The sequence below is a fragment of the Phycodurus eques genome, chromosome 19 (assembly GCF_024500275.1).
Source record: "Phycodurus eques isolate BA_2022a chromosome 19, UOR_Pequ_1.1, whole genome shotgun sequence".
NCBI lineage: Eukaryota > Metazoa > Chordata > Actinopteri > Syngnathiformes > Syngnathidae > Phycodurus > Phycodurus eques.
In genome coordinates, this window is record NC_084543.1 from 8978990 (window position 1) to 8993723 (window position 14734).

Here is a 14734-nt window from a genome sequence, read left to right on the forward strand (position 1 = left end):
AGACTCGAGGTGACAAAGCCTGCATATGCGTAATCCTAGCAGGATTAATCGCTTCCAAAGAAAACACACAGCCAGATGTTTCAAAATGAGTTGATGGAGCATCGCTTCATCAGTACACACGAAACGTGACTCGACGTTCACCCAGTGCAAGGACCAAGGATGAGGTCATCCATGAAGTCATGTTTCAACCCCACAGCTGGACAAGAGGCAGGTTTTCATCCCAGCACATCGTTTGACCGTGCAAGCACGAGTCGACCTTGTATTTATGAACATGAATAGAAATACATGTTCTGTTTTTTTCGACGAATAACAAAGGAGTTGAAGCGACTATGTCACGGGTGAGGTGAAGGAGGAGTCAGACTAAAGACACCGCCGCATCCTACTGGGTGAAAGACTCCTGATGAAGTGGAGCTTCACTTTCCCACTTCCCTGCAACCCCCCTTCAATCCGTCGTGCCGGCCTCTGGCAGCTTTACGATCTGTGAGGGATAAAAGCTGCAGTGACCAATACAAACATTGTTCCTTCTCGACCCTTTGCGGACCCTTTTCGTCGTGTCCGGCAATGATGACCTTCCACGCAGCTCCCAAAAGTGCTTGCTGCTAGAAATTTGAGACAAAGTCATCATGTGATCCTCCCGACGAGGACAGTGAATCCAGACGAAGGGTCAACAGATCTCATGACCCCGGTATTGATCTTCTACTCTTAAAATCTCCCTGCCCCCTCCGTAACCTCCGTCGGATCGGACGTGCTGCCACAAAAGCAATATGACCCCCTCATCGCCCTTTGGGGACTGATGAAGTCAGGTTGCCAGGGTGATAGAAAATTATGTCTCAGGCCTGTCTGGGGGCGTCAAGAGGTGCCGGGGTCTGTTTTTCATCACGTGGAAGATTACGCCAAAAGCCACAGGGCCGATTATTATTGAACGTGGCCCGAGGGACGCCCGGTTAAATGAAAGGTTTGATCTGGATAAAAGAAAAAGGGCTTTTTCTAATCTTTTATTTGGCAGTGGTACACACTTTAATAGTGTGGGATCAACATGATTCAGTGATCCGTGTTCCTTCTAAAGATCCTTTCCGAGTACTTGACGCTGGAGTACTTTTCACAACATCCTGCACCATCAGTGCAAGACAGTGTGGAGGTTTAGATGCACTCTGTTTACAACTGTGGCTACCTTTCGTGAAATATGGAATTTTGGTGAAAGTGTCTTTTCAAAGACTTCAACGGAGGTGTGCTTGAGTGGCACGTTGAATGCTTTCCCCTTGTACTTCGCACTTTCAGATACTAGTTGAACGAGTCAACGTTCTAGTGTGCAGGTTGTTTACAACCAAGGCAACTTGTCATGAAATGGTGGAAAACTAGTTCCCCATAATGTTTTCTTACAGTGGGTAACTAGTTCCCTACAAAGGGTTGTGGTAGAGAACCAGAGCACATTGTGTCCAAGGTCTTTTCAAAGACTTTGTCTTGAGGTGTCTTTGAGTGACATGTTGAACGCCCTCCATGGTAGTTTGGACGAAATCCTGCACCGTCGGTCGGGGCGCTTGCACGAGGTTCTGAAGAGGAACCCATGAAAACGCCTTTATGAGTAGTGGGAAAACATGTGCCTATAAAGGTTTGTGGCTAGGAACCAGACCCCATTTCATTTAAAAGCCCAGGGATGAGCCTGTCTCTGCTTTATGTCCCATCATTCAAGGGACGCGTCTGCAACCTAAACCACCCTGCAGCCTCCCCGCACGCCTGCTGTGGATCTTGTCAGGAGAGCGAGGTAGGACACAACAGGGAGCCTGCAAAATGAAATATGCAAAACGAGCCCAAGATTGAGCAAAGGAGACAATGATCACGCAGCTCCCTTCAGTCTGCCCCCACAGGGGAGGGAACCATGATTGCAATGCGGGAAGTCAGTCAGTCACATGCTCAGTGTGAGGTCGGTACAAAAACTGTCTAACTTACATTACATCCACTCATTTTCTATCGCGCCTGTCCTCATTATGTACACAAATGAGCTTGAGTCTATCCCTGCTGACTTTGGGGGAGAGGCGGGGCACACCCTGGACTGGATGTCGGTCGGTCAATCACGAGGCATATTTAGACCATTCAAACCTATGGGAAACTTCCCAGAGATTTCGAACCCGGATCTCTGGGACCCGGTTCATGTGTGTAGAATTGAATCAGTTTTGGAATAAGGCTGTAACATCAGCAAAATTAGTCCAGTTTATCTGACTGCTGATAATAATGTCGTTTGTTTAAGCAATTGAGAACAGTTTCTCATATACAATGCAGAGACCTTTCGGCAATTTAGGTTTCAGGGTCTTGCCCAAGGACACTCCGAAGGCCGGAGCCGGGTTTCGAATGCCTGACCCTTCGTTCGGCAGTCACTGCCCGATGTAGCATGTTACTTGTTAACATGCGTTAAATGTCAATAGCGATATCGGATACGGATCACTTGAAAAGTAAGATACGGGCGCTTAATGAGAATTGTACTTTAAGACTGCCCAGAAAGAACTTCCAGAGTCGCACAGTGTGTGTTCTGGGTTGACTGACACCTCTACAGTTTCTCTGGTCTGCTCTTGCTGCATTACAATGCTAATGAAGTCCGGGGGCCAGATGCCGTGTGGAGACGATTCCTCCAAAGACATCCTTGAGAAACTTTTATTTTAATGAGCTCGCAGGCGCAGGTAGCTTGGATGCGGAGGTCGTGCAAATCCGGACACAAAATCCCCAAGGACGAAGTCGTTACCTCATCATGCCGTGCATGACCAACACACACACACACACACACACACAGAAATAGCTCAACAATGCACTACTGTTGTTGGGCTGTTGCATAATGCGGTCAAGCCGCAACTTTATGCAGGATTTGTGGCAAAGAAAATAGATTTAAAGTCTTTACTGCAAATATATGTCAAGACTCTCTGGTTACGTGACGGTTATATGACAAACAGCACAGAAAGTGGCCACCACTATTCTAGCTGTATTGGATGGGGGTCTAAAAGTTGCCAACTTTTTGTATCCGCATGATGCTGCAACAACTCCACATCTTATCAAGAATATTTGTTACGGTTACTGTTTTTTTTTTTTTTTACTAATTGCAAGTAAAAATGAACTTGAAACAAGTGAAAATACTCTTAAAAACAAGGTATGTTTGTATTTACGTCCTCACTTTCCACGAAAGACAACAAACAATGTCCCAAGTGTGGCGCTTTGATTTATTCAGTCACCAATGTTACAAAAACATACAGGTTCTATCGTCTCTTAGTTGTGGCTTCCAGATGACATGACCACAAAAACTGAACTTTTTTTTTTTTGTAGGAACTTTTGTGCATTTCAGAACTCAGCAAGGGATGCAGTGGTAGTGGTTAGAAACTCATCTAATCATTTTCTCCATGAATCGATTCGTGAGGTCTACAAAAATGTCACAACGTCCACAAGCCAAGGAAATCAGAAAATATTTACAAGACATTATCAAAATAGGTGGCATTTTATGTATGTGACTTACAGTAGCTTACCAATTAATTATTGCAGCTGTGAATTTGACTCTTTTGGTCTAGCAGAGTGGAAAGACAAGAATATGTTGACATTTATGTTGTCTCATGTTGTCCTCAGACATCATCCTGCCAGATGAATATAAATTTGCTCCCGTGTAGCTTAGTAAGGTTAACCAAAATATTAGAACCGGCTTATACGTATTGATGTCAGTGTCAAATAAAATCTGAGCATTGTTAGTTTTGTAAGAAAAGCACTGGAGAAAAGCTAGACTAATGCTATTAAAAAAGAACATATTCACGTTTTTTTTTTTTGGGGAACCCGTGCTACATTATTCGACTTTCTCGCATAGGTTTATATTCTTTTTGTTACGCTAAGATGCCATAAGATGGGGCCAAAGCCCTGGATAACGGGTAGTAATTGGTGTCATGGAAGTATGTCAAAGTACCGCACCCTGACTGTTCTTTCTGATCTTTGTATGTCAGGGAGGAGCCAAGTTTAGCCCGGGTTAGTCGCGAGAGTTCCATTGAGACTTCACCACATGTATGTTTTTGCTCTGCTGATACCAAATACATCTCAGTAAGAGTAGAGGTTGAAGTCAATTGATAGTGTTTTTCGATCGTCGCTTGAGGTATACAGCGTAGTTACATTTTCAACTAGTGATTCTCAAAGTGTGGTACGCAGGCTCCCGCAAGTGGCACGTGGCAGAATCCCTTCATTAAACGTTGAAACCGCAAGTTACAGTGGCCTTTTGTTCTAATCCAGTACATTTGTTAAATACAGTTCCGTTGCATTTAACTACATTTGTTAAACATGATTATGGTACAATTGCATTTAATCTTTTTGTTTTCAAAAACTTGTTTAGGCACAATTTTAACCTTTTAATGAATTTCTATTTTCATTTTTCCATGACACTAGTTAATGTACTTTTCAGGAATCAAACCTTGGCCTCATTTTTGATGAACACTTGGGCCTATGACACGACTGTATTTGAATATTGCTCATTATGGTGGTACTTGGAGAGCTTAGTAATGTTTTAGGTTGTAGTTTGTGTAAAAAGCTTTGAGAAGCACAGTTTTAAATCAATGTAAGCAATTCTAAAAAATCCTTACTCCCCCAATTACGTTTTGTTTCCTCCGCCATTTGTGGCAGGTTTCAGTCTTAATTCATCTTGTAAAACGCGACATGGAACTGTGCTTTTTGCTGCCACCGGTCAAGAACATGTTCTTCCGCATCCATCCTCTGCGCTCTTCATCTCCTCCTGCTCCTGTTGTGCTTGACCATCTTCTTCCTCCTGAGGATCATGTCATAGAGTTTCTCCAGGCCCTGCTGCACGCCGCGGCCATCCACGGCGCTGCAACTGTGCACGTGGTGCAGCGTTCCGGCGCACAGTTCCTGCACGCCAAGCAGCTTCTCCACCTGGCCCACGGGCAGCGCCGTGTCCAGGTCCTGCTTGTTAGCCAGGATCAGCACGGGCACGCCCTGGTTCTCCGAGCTGCGGCTGATCTTGTGGAGCTCCACCTTGGCCTCCTCCATGCGCTCGGCTTCGGCGGCGTCCACCACGAACACCAGGCCGTCGGTGCGCCGCGTGTACGACTTCCACAGCGGCCGCAGCTTCTCCTGGCCGCCCACGTCCCACACTTGGAAGGTGACGGCCCGCGAGCCCCCTACCGGCACCTTCACCTTCTCCGTGTTGAAGCCTTTGGTGGGGATGGTCTCCACGAATTCCTTCAGCTTGAGCCGGTACAGCAGAGAGGTCTTGCCGGCAGAGTCCAGCCCGATCACCACCACGTGCAGGCACCGGAAGCCGGGCAGGAGGGAGCCGGGAGGCGCCATGGCACTCAGGTGGTTACCCATAATTCCACGGCTTCCGTGAGGAAGCCTGGTTTGAGCCTCTCTGACTTCTAGGCCCGCATGTCAGGCGGGATCGCCAACCTGATCAAAATAAACATCAGTAAGTGCTTAAAAGCTCCACACATAAAAAAAAAACGCTCACATTACATTACAGCATTGATTCCCAACTACTGTTTTATATTTGATACGCCACAGAAAAAAAAGCAGTTAACAAGCCTGCCAAATGTGCCACTGGGCTAGTTTTTAGCCCCCCCCCCAAAAAAAAATAAATTCCGACAACTGAGATGGTTTATAAAAAAAAAAAAAAAAAAAAAAAAAAAAGTTTAAAGCAATATCAACAATTCAGTACTACATAGTCTTTTAGCTTCAAATATATATAATGTGTAAATGACTTTAAAAGCACTTTTATTGGTCCGAAAAAAATTATTTTTGTACAATGGTACCTTGACTTACAAGTTTAACTTTTCCAGCCACCCCGAAAATACACGGTTACATTTTAATGAAGAAAATATATATATATATATATATATTTTGTGATACAAATAAAATCATAAAACATAAAAATTTAAAATCTGATGTGTAATAAAGTCAGGAGCCGCAGTAAGTCGGTTTGGCATTTTCACACACTTTCATTCTCCTGCTGGTTCCGACTCACGCTAATTTAAAAAAAATAAAAATAAAATTTAAAATCTTGAAAACGTGCATTGTGCATGCAAGAGTATCTTCCTGATTTAATGCATATGTAATCGGACTTGTTTCAAATTAAAATGGTGCAAATACAACTAACAACATGTCGCTTTAAACCAAGTGGAGTACGTACCTTTAACGAGGTCTCAGAGTCTTCAAGCCCTTGAACGCATCACGAGGGAGTAGTGTGACTTGTTAACGTGCACACAGAGGAGAAAAATGGCTTTAAACGCCTCCATGTTCCACTTTGTCTTCAAATCACGTCGGGCATGCCCTTCCGCGGTGGCCCCTCAGCCGCACTGAGGAGCTCGCTTATCTGCTGCGGCTGCCACGAACGCGCCACACGCGAACCCCGGTGACGTCACGATCAATCAGAGCCGTGAGTGCGCGAACTCGGTTGAACGTGCGCTTTGTCGCGTCTTTTGCGGTATTTTATCTCGTTTAAATGCGTCACTGGAAACTTGAATGTGTCCTCTCGGGATACAATTGCTAAAATGATTGTTTTTATTGTTGTTTATTTCATCGATTATACACGCTACTTGCTCACGTCGAACTTTGGTGAAGCAGCGACACGGTGCGGCCATCTAGTGGAACTGCACCTTGTGTAGTACACGCTAAACTTTTGAGTTGCTATCACAATAATGACTTCTTGGACTGGGACATAGGGTATAAAATTACTAACCACTCCCACTCCAAAAAAAATGTTTTTTGAAATTACAATTTCGGATTTTAATCTATTGTTCCCCTCCCCTTCAAATGACAATCAGAAGGAACAATTTTAGAAAAAAAAATTCCAGCAACATTTTCTTCTTCAGGAAAAAAAAAAAAGTTAAAAATAAACAAAAAGTCTCTGCAAGGCTCAGCTGGTCCATGTCTGTTGCCAGCTCTCTCACAGAAGACAAAAGACCGTCAGGTGAGGCAAGGCAACCTCAGCAAAAATATTGTTGACTTGGAGGCACATAAACCTCACATAAACATGTTTCCAACATGTCGATAAACCACCGCTTTGCAACATATAAACGGCAATGTTGCAAGATCTTTGGCGAAGTTCAGTGAGATTGAATCTACAATTGGCTCCTTTGTCACGCAGAAAACATGTAAATGGCGCACATTGTCTGATTCTTAGTAGCAAACTAGCTCAACTGTTTGCAGCCCTGTTGTTTATGTTAGCCACACACATCAGCAGGCATGTCCTACCAACTACAGAGACCGCTAAAACAAGCCACTGAAAAAAAGTGTCCTTACAAATAAAAAAAAATATTGTCCCGCCTTTAATGTATATTGTTATAAATTCCTATGTATGTCTATCTTATACAAGCAGTAAACAAAAGAATGCAGTCAGTGCATGAGTTCGACAAATATATTTGAGTAATTTTGGTTTACAAAAGGATTTAATCAATGAATAAAACAGCAGATTGAACAGTGTAACATGTACGGGCACGTCAAGATTATTAACGTGAATACTGTAATATTACAAATTAATTTGTCATCTAAATACTGAACATTTCAATTCTTGCCTGGATTAGTTTTTTCCCTTTAATATCAATCAAGTCATAAAACCTTCAGTGTGATGAAGCTGAAATTGACTTGGCTACCATAAAGTGCAACAATCATAATCTGTCTTCTTCCTAACGAACACGTCGTCTTAACCTTCCATTAAAGTGCCACAAAGGTGCTTCTTTGGTCACACAGTAAAACGGGATACACACATCGCGATTTTTAACATCTTGGCTAATTTTCAAAATTTGACAGAGCCCACACATGAGGAGAGAGAGATAAAGAGGGGGGGAAGGAAGGGAAAAAAAAACAAAAAAAAAAAACACCATGTAGGTTCTTAGTGCTCTGGTATCAGCTTCAGCGAGCTTCCTGACTGGCTGACTGTTCCATTTCATTGTGGCTGTGCTGAATTTAGTGTTGGCCACAGACAAGGATTTACAATCGTAACTATTGAACAGGTTTAACATTGACGATTGTCTTCTCAAACCTTTTCGGAGCTGATTGGGAAAGGGGGGAGAAGAAAAAAAGACGCTCTTAACACACCCCATACCATAAGGTAATTGCTCACGATGATCTTTAAAGAAAATTATAGTAAATATTGAACAAGTTTAACAATTACAATCGTCTCCCCCGACCGGTTTTTGAGCAAATAATAAATCAATCTTAACACAGCCCAGACCACAGAATAATCTTTTAGAGGCATCTGACAATTGAGGCTTTGCACACTTTCATCAGCAAAGAGGCAAAATACTGAAAACTGCCTCGACTATCGGTATGTGTGAACCCCACTTCAGATGCATTTCACACACACACACGAGATACACTTTGGTACTTGTGCGAGCTCATCTGACGGGGTGCGGCGTGGTGGAGTTGGTGCCGCAGTCGATATACTCAAAGGTGTCCACGGACAGCTGCTCCGTGTGCGACAAGTAGGATATGTTCATGGTCATCCTGGGAGAGGGGAGAAGGGGAGGGGGGCAGGAGTTAAACAAGCCACAATACCACCACCCTCCTGTGGCTTCGAGACTTACTGCAGCTCCAGGAATAAGGTGTGGATCTTGATGACGCCGGACTGGCAGAAAGCACTGGGAGACAGAGACTGTTACATAACCTCAACTCCATGTTGGACCTCAAGACCACCACATCACTCACCTGAGGCCTTTATCAGTAATGGGTAGGTCAATTTGATATGTGTACTGTCAAAGTGAAAGGCAAGAATTAAAAAAGTAAATCAATAAAATTATTTGGACGGGAATTCTTAAACTCACTGATTTGTCCGAGCGTGATGGGATGGCGGACATGTTGGACAGCTTGGTTTTGCCCACCACCACGCGGGAGATCAAACCCTGGACGTCCAGCTCCACGATTTGGACCGGAACAAAGTTGTCGTTGATGACACTGATGAGATTCTGAAGGACACACAGGCAAAACTAAATAAAAACACACACTCGCACAGAAAAATCTAAAACGCACAGAAAAATCCAAAACACAAACACGTACATCAATAACACACAGACAAAAATCTAATGCGCGCACACACATCAAACACACACACACCCCTTGTGATAGAAAAGTCTCAGGGGGGAACTTTGTCCTTTCTTCCCCCCTTTTCAATGCGTCCACTTTTACGGCAGTCTGTCATGTGAACGCAATATAGCACAAAGCAAAAGTCCATTCAAACTTCCACTGGAAATTTCTTGTAGGAACAAAGTATGGAACAAAGTCTTTTTTCTACAACAAATGTATTTTTGCATTTGGGTTTTATATTACAGTCTCTCTGTGGTTTTTGATGCACCTATAATGGAACAAAATATCAATACAGTGATATTGCGGCTCAACAATGGCGCCGATTGTCATGACTTTGTTTTACTGAAAAAAGGCCTGAATATCAAATGGTTACAAGTACATATACTGCACATTAAAAAGATAAGATTTACATTTATGACACTACATCGAATAGCAGTGTATCACTGTTTTTGCGCTTGTGCTCATACTTACTTTGTTTTAATAAAGCAAATGCTGGATTTTAAACCAATGAGTAAATCATTAATGGTATACGTACAACATGGGAGTGAAGACTAAATCACTCTTTTACGGGAGGGAGAAAGAAGGGGAGGGAGAAAAAAAAAAAAAAAAAAAAAAAAAAAAGAGCTGATCATAGTTCCTTTGTTTTAAGAGACCAAGTGTCAAAGCTTACATGTCCAATATGTTACTGTGCTGGAAGAGTGGTACGTTTGTTCATTTATTTCAGTTGTCGCGTACACGATTACACGGTTCGAGGGCTACAGGTTTTGGGCGTGGCTCACCGTGACCTCCATTTGCACCGTGTCGGGCGTGAAGTAGACCATGACGGACAGCACGGACACGGGGGTCAGCGTGACGCTCCGGGGGAAGAGGAAGAAGAGTATGAGGCAGCTGAGAAAGAGACACAGTGCCATGGACACGCAGACGTACAGCTTCCTGCAATGAACATCAATATTAGCAATAGAAATGATTATTCCGGCAATGCTGTGTTTTAATGTTCTTACGTGCGTCTGGGTTTGAGTCTTTTATCGTTACACGGGATGACAGCAACCAGCTGGTCTTCATGGCCTGAAAATACAAAAACAATGACCATCCACATCGACTACAGCAAGCAACTTAGCCTAACATTATTATAACATTATTATCCAGACGCTAATGCTGCTAAAACTGTACAATGAAAAGTTGTTCTTTTGCTCTAGATTAACGGGGGAAAACTTCGGCCAACCTAGCTGCCAAGCCATTGGCTGAGAAACTCGGTATGGGGGTGGTTATTATGTTAATTAGCCCCACTGTTGGGTAACAGGCAATTTTTTTTTTTCTTAGAAATGGTCAGATAGCTGAAGATTGACTTGGTTGTGTAACGTCACACTTGATGGGTGGGCAGGCACTCCGGACACAACTATTTGTAAGCAACTTTAAATGTTAAACGTACCTCTTGGAATTCGTCCAGTGCCTCGACAAGTGGGGCAGGTATCTCCCACGATGGAGCCGTACCGTGGGAAATGTTTCAGCGTCTTTGTCGTGTCAGACTCGCTTGCTCCGTCCGGACTGGACTCCCCGCTTCCGTTGGAAACCATGACGCTTGGCTGGGTCACCTCTTATAAAAAAAAAAATAAGAGTTTTTTTTTTTTTAAATCTTATTTTCCCGGAAAATAAGATGAGGAAAGGATAGGAGTGCTACTATGCAGTCACACAGCCAGTCATAAAGGCGCAATAAAAGCGCCTTCTGCTGTGACACATCAGACACAAACTGATTTTTACAAAGATAATCATCATTCTGCCATGAAAACAAACATGCTACAGTATATAGTTCTATTATTTTACTGTAATTTCAAAAATAAATAAATCAATAAAAAACTAGAGCTGCGCGCAGCTATAATCTGGCCCTTGCACCCCGGCCCCGTTGGGGTACTTGCAGTTTGAGGTCCTGGCAGGTTTGGGTATTGGCACGATGAAGGGCCAAGGGCGGTAGGTTGGACACCACCCTTTAGGACATATGCAAAGTTATGGCGCATATTGAGTAAATGTGGGCCATACGATAATGGAGGATGCCCCTCAGGCCATAGGCCCGCCCCAGTCATATAGTTCATCGGATTAAAAAGATTTTGATAACTTTTAATGGCCCATGTCTTGAGATTATACACACAGAGTTTGAAGTGAATCGGATGAAAGCTGTAGGAGTTTGCAAAAGTATAAAACCTGAAAAAAAGCGAACATTTCGCACTTTTCCCCTTCAAAAGGTCATAGTTCACTTCCTGTTGGAGTTACGATATCGGCCGCGTTGACTTTTTTAGTGCGTCTGGATCCCCTCTATATGCGTACCAATTTTCAGAACCAGGTCATACGGCTCACAGAGTTCGGCATCGTTCTAGGTGGCGCTGTCGAGCCATTTTTAGGAAATCGCGCCCGAAAACGTGAAATTGTCAAATTTTTCACCAGGCCCGATGTGCGTGCCAAATTTCGTGAGTTTTTGTGCACATTTAGTGCCTCAAAAATGGCTGTGTTTGTCATGACTAAAATAATAATAATAATAATAGTAATCATTTCTACAAAAACAATAGGGACCTCGCAGGTCTACCTGCTACTTTTAGTAGGCGTCCAAACCATGACGTTAGTTTTGGTCACACTCGATGTCCCTCCGCCCCGCTCTGGTTTGTGTGGATTGTTTTCGTGATTGAATTTGTTTCAACACATTTTCTGTTGTCTATTGTATAAAATTAGCACTTGTGTCCATTTTTAAAGGCGGAATAAAATGATTCGTAACAAATTTGTTGGCGTGTTTCGTGTCGTTTGTGGGCGTCGTCACAGCCACGTACATTTCGTTAAACGTTCACTACATTGCGCACTCGATTTTTCTTTTTTTTGTTTTGTTTTAATTATTAAGTGGTCGGTTTATCTTTTTTTTATTATCATTTAAGTGGTATGAGACTTTTTAAAATTTGCGCAGCAGTACATTTCAGTGCATGACTTTGCTGTTTTTGTAACTAACACACCATGTCCACCTGCGCTCTGCAATCAAAAATGTCATTTCAAATGCTTCCGAGCGACATTTATGAGAGCTCAGCCTACCTTTCATGACATTTTAGAGTTTATTTGGCGCAAAATATGACTTTGGCTGAAAAATACTCACCTTAAATCAGTGAATTGAGTCGTTCGCTTCAAAAGGCAGCTGTCATCCCTCTTCACAAGCCCAATCTTCTTGGCGGACTCCAACTTCGAAAAAGAACAATTTTCGAGCTAAACTCGTATTCTCCTACGTCGTGGTTTAACCTCTCATTTCGTGTCGTCCTCCTTCGTGGTTTAATAAAACTCATTTCTGCTGAAAACAAATTAAAACGTGGGAGGAACACTTCCGCTTTCTCCAGGTGACAGGCCACCTACACTGCCGCCCAATGGCGAAGAATGAACACTACATCTCCGGTGATGCCAAATGAAGCCTCGTGAAAAAGCCTTAAAGCGTTCCAACCAATTGATTGGAAAAATATTAATTTTTCCTTTTAAAAATGTCGAACATATCTGTACACATGGTATCGGCAAGGGTAAGACATTTTAAATTTAAGGCCTTAAAACTTACATTAGGAGTGCCTCGCTCAACATTACCAAAATGTTTTAAGAAATCGAGTAATATCGTTTATACGGTATCGTTTATCGTTTAAAAAATTCCATTTACTATATACCCGTTGTCTGCAAGTTTTAGGACTCTTAAAGACATTTTTAAGGCCACTCCCATGGAATTTAAATCCCCTCCTTCACTAAATATGACTAAGAACTACCCAATATCACAATATTTGAAGAAATGTTGAGTTAATTATAATTTTTAAATGTATGACAGCGGGTATGGACAGGTTTAAAGAAGCCAACTTCAAGACTTTTAAAGACATGTTAAGGCCACTTGCATCAACCCACACATTCACTAAATGTGACCCACCACTAGAGCAGCTCAAAATCACCACCATTTCAAAACAATTTTAAAAGCCACTTGCATCAAATAAAAGACCTATCCTTCACTAAATGTGACCACCAGATTTAAAAAAGAAAAAAAAAACTACTATTTACATTGTAGAGTGCCGTGGAAAAATATTGCCTCCCCCCCCCCCCTCATATTTTTGTAGAGTTTCCCCGCTGTTATGTTTAAGATTATCAAACAAAGTATCAGACAAATATAACCTAGGTGGGGTTAACATGCTATTTTTAAATGGTGGTTCATTTATTAAAGAAAAAAAAAACTATTCAAAGTTACCTGTCCCTGTTTGAAAAATTAATTACCCCTCTTGTTAAATCATGAATTAAGTGCGGCTAATCACAATTTTGGCTGAATTTTCACTGATCAAGCCTGATTACCTCCAGACCTCTTCAATCACAAAATCACTCAACCAGAATCTGTTCTGACAAAAGTCGGACAAAAGATCTAAAAAACCTGCAACAAAATGACACAATCCAAAGAAATTCTAGAACAGTCGAGAAGTAAAGTAATTGACATCTACCACTCTGGAAAGGGTTACAAAAGCCATTTCTAAAGCTTTAGGATTCCAGCGAACCATAGGTAGAGCCATTATCCTCACATGAAGAAAACATGGAACAGTGGGAACCTTCTCAGGAGTGGCCGGCATACAAAGCTTACCCCAAGAGAACAGCAATGACTCATCCAGAAGGCCACAAAGGAACTCAGGACAACATCTAAAGAACTGCAGGCCTCCCTTCCCTCAGTTAAGGCCAGTGTTCACGACACAACAATAAGGAAGAGATTGGGCAGAAATGGCATCCATGGCAGAGCTCCAAGGCGAAAACCACTGCTGACCAAAAAGATCATAAAGTCATCTTTTGCAAAAAAACATCGGAATGATTCCTGAGGCATTTGGGAGAATATTTTATGGACTGAAAATATAAAGGTGTGTGTGTGTGGTGTAAATGTAGTGCAGCATTTCAAAAAAAGAACATCATACCAACAGTCAAGCATGGTGGTGGTCGTGTGATGGTCTTGGGATGCTTTGCTTTCAGGACCTGGACAACTTGCTGTGATTAATCGAACCATGGATTGTGCTGTTTAACAGAAAATTCTGAAGGCGAATGTTCAGCCATCAGCTTGTGACCTCGAGCTTAAGCGCACTTGGGGTCTGCAGCATGATAATGATCCAAAACACACCAACAAGTCAACTTCTGAATGGCTTTAAAAAAAAAAAAGCACAATGAAGGTTTTGGAGTGACCTAGTCAAAGTGCAAACTTGAATCCAATTGAAATGCAGTGGCATGACCTTAAAAAGGCCGTTCGTGCTCGAAAAACCTCATTTTTTGCTGAATTCAAACCATTCTGCAATGAGGAGTGGGCCAAAATATCCCCAGAGATGTGAACGACTCATTACCAGTTATAGAAAACGCTTGAATTCAGTTGTGCTAATGAGGATGGCCCAACCAGTTATTAGGTTCAGGGTGTCATTACTTTTTCACACAGGGCCAGGTAACTTTGAATAGTTTTTTTTCTCCTTAATAAATGAAATGATCATTTAAAAACAGCATTTTAAGTTCACTTGGGTTCTATTTATCTGATATTTACATTTGTTTGATGATCATTAAAACATTAAAGTGGGGAAACTGCAAAAACACAAGAATTTGAGAAGGGGGACAATACTTATCAATGGCGCTGTAGATTAATCTTAAAGCTATTAAGGCTAGTTCAAGACTTCTCAAACTGTAA

General features: G+C 42.3%; 2 protein-coding genes across 2 annotated transcripts; both read right to left on the bottom strand.

Annotated features, from left to right (window-relative positions):
* Nucleotides 1-3190: 3190 nt before the first annotated feature.
* arl4d (ADP-ribosylation factor-like 4D) lies at nt 3191-6309 on the bottom strand. Its single transcript, XM_061705890.1, has 2 exons — nt 6155-6309; nt 3191-5415 (listed from the first exon to the last, which is right to left on the bottom strand). Exon 2 carries the CDS (start codon nt 5335-5337, stop codon nt 4732-4734), a length of 606 nt encoding a protein of 201 aa, XP_061561874.1. The 5' UTR covers nt 5338-5415; nt 6155-6309; the 3' UTR covers nt 3191-4731.
* A 1070-nt stretch (nt 6310-7379) lies between these two features.
* Nucleotides 7380-12433, bottom strand: tmem106a (transmembrane protein 106A). Its single transcript, XM_061705984.1, has 8 exons — nt 12173-12433; nt 10475-10639; nt 10047-10110; nt 9825-9978; nt 8787-8927; nt 8671-8714; nt 8550-8603; nt 7380-8469 (listed from the first exon to the last, which is right to left on the bottom strand). Exons 2-8 carry the CDS (start codon nt 10617-10619, stop codon nt 8361-8363), a joined length of 711 nt encoding a protein of 236 aa, XP_061561968.1. The 5' UTR covers nt 10620-10639; nt 12173-12433; the 3' UTR covers nt 7380-8360.
* Nucleotides 12434-14734: the final 2301 nt, after the last annotated feature.

Excerpts from the sequence above, each read along its gene's own strand:
- arl4d (XM_061705890.1), bottom strand. The coding sequence starts at position 5,337 with ATGGGTAACCACCTGAGTGCCATGGCGCCTCCCGGCTCCCTCCTGCCC.
- tmem106a (XM_061705984.1), bottom strand. The coding sequence starts at position 10,619 with ATGGTTTCCAACGGAAGCGGGGAGTCCAGTCCGGACGGAGCAAGCGAG. Across the intron at positions 10,111-10,474 it reads CACTGGACGAATTCCAAGAG|GCCATGAAGACCAGCTGGTT; the intron begins GTACGTTTAACA and ends TTGTATTTTCAG. Across the intron at positions 8,715-8,786 it reads CATCACGCTCGGACAAATCA|TACACATATCAAATTGACCT; the intron begins GTGAGTTTAAGA and ends TCACTTTGACAG.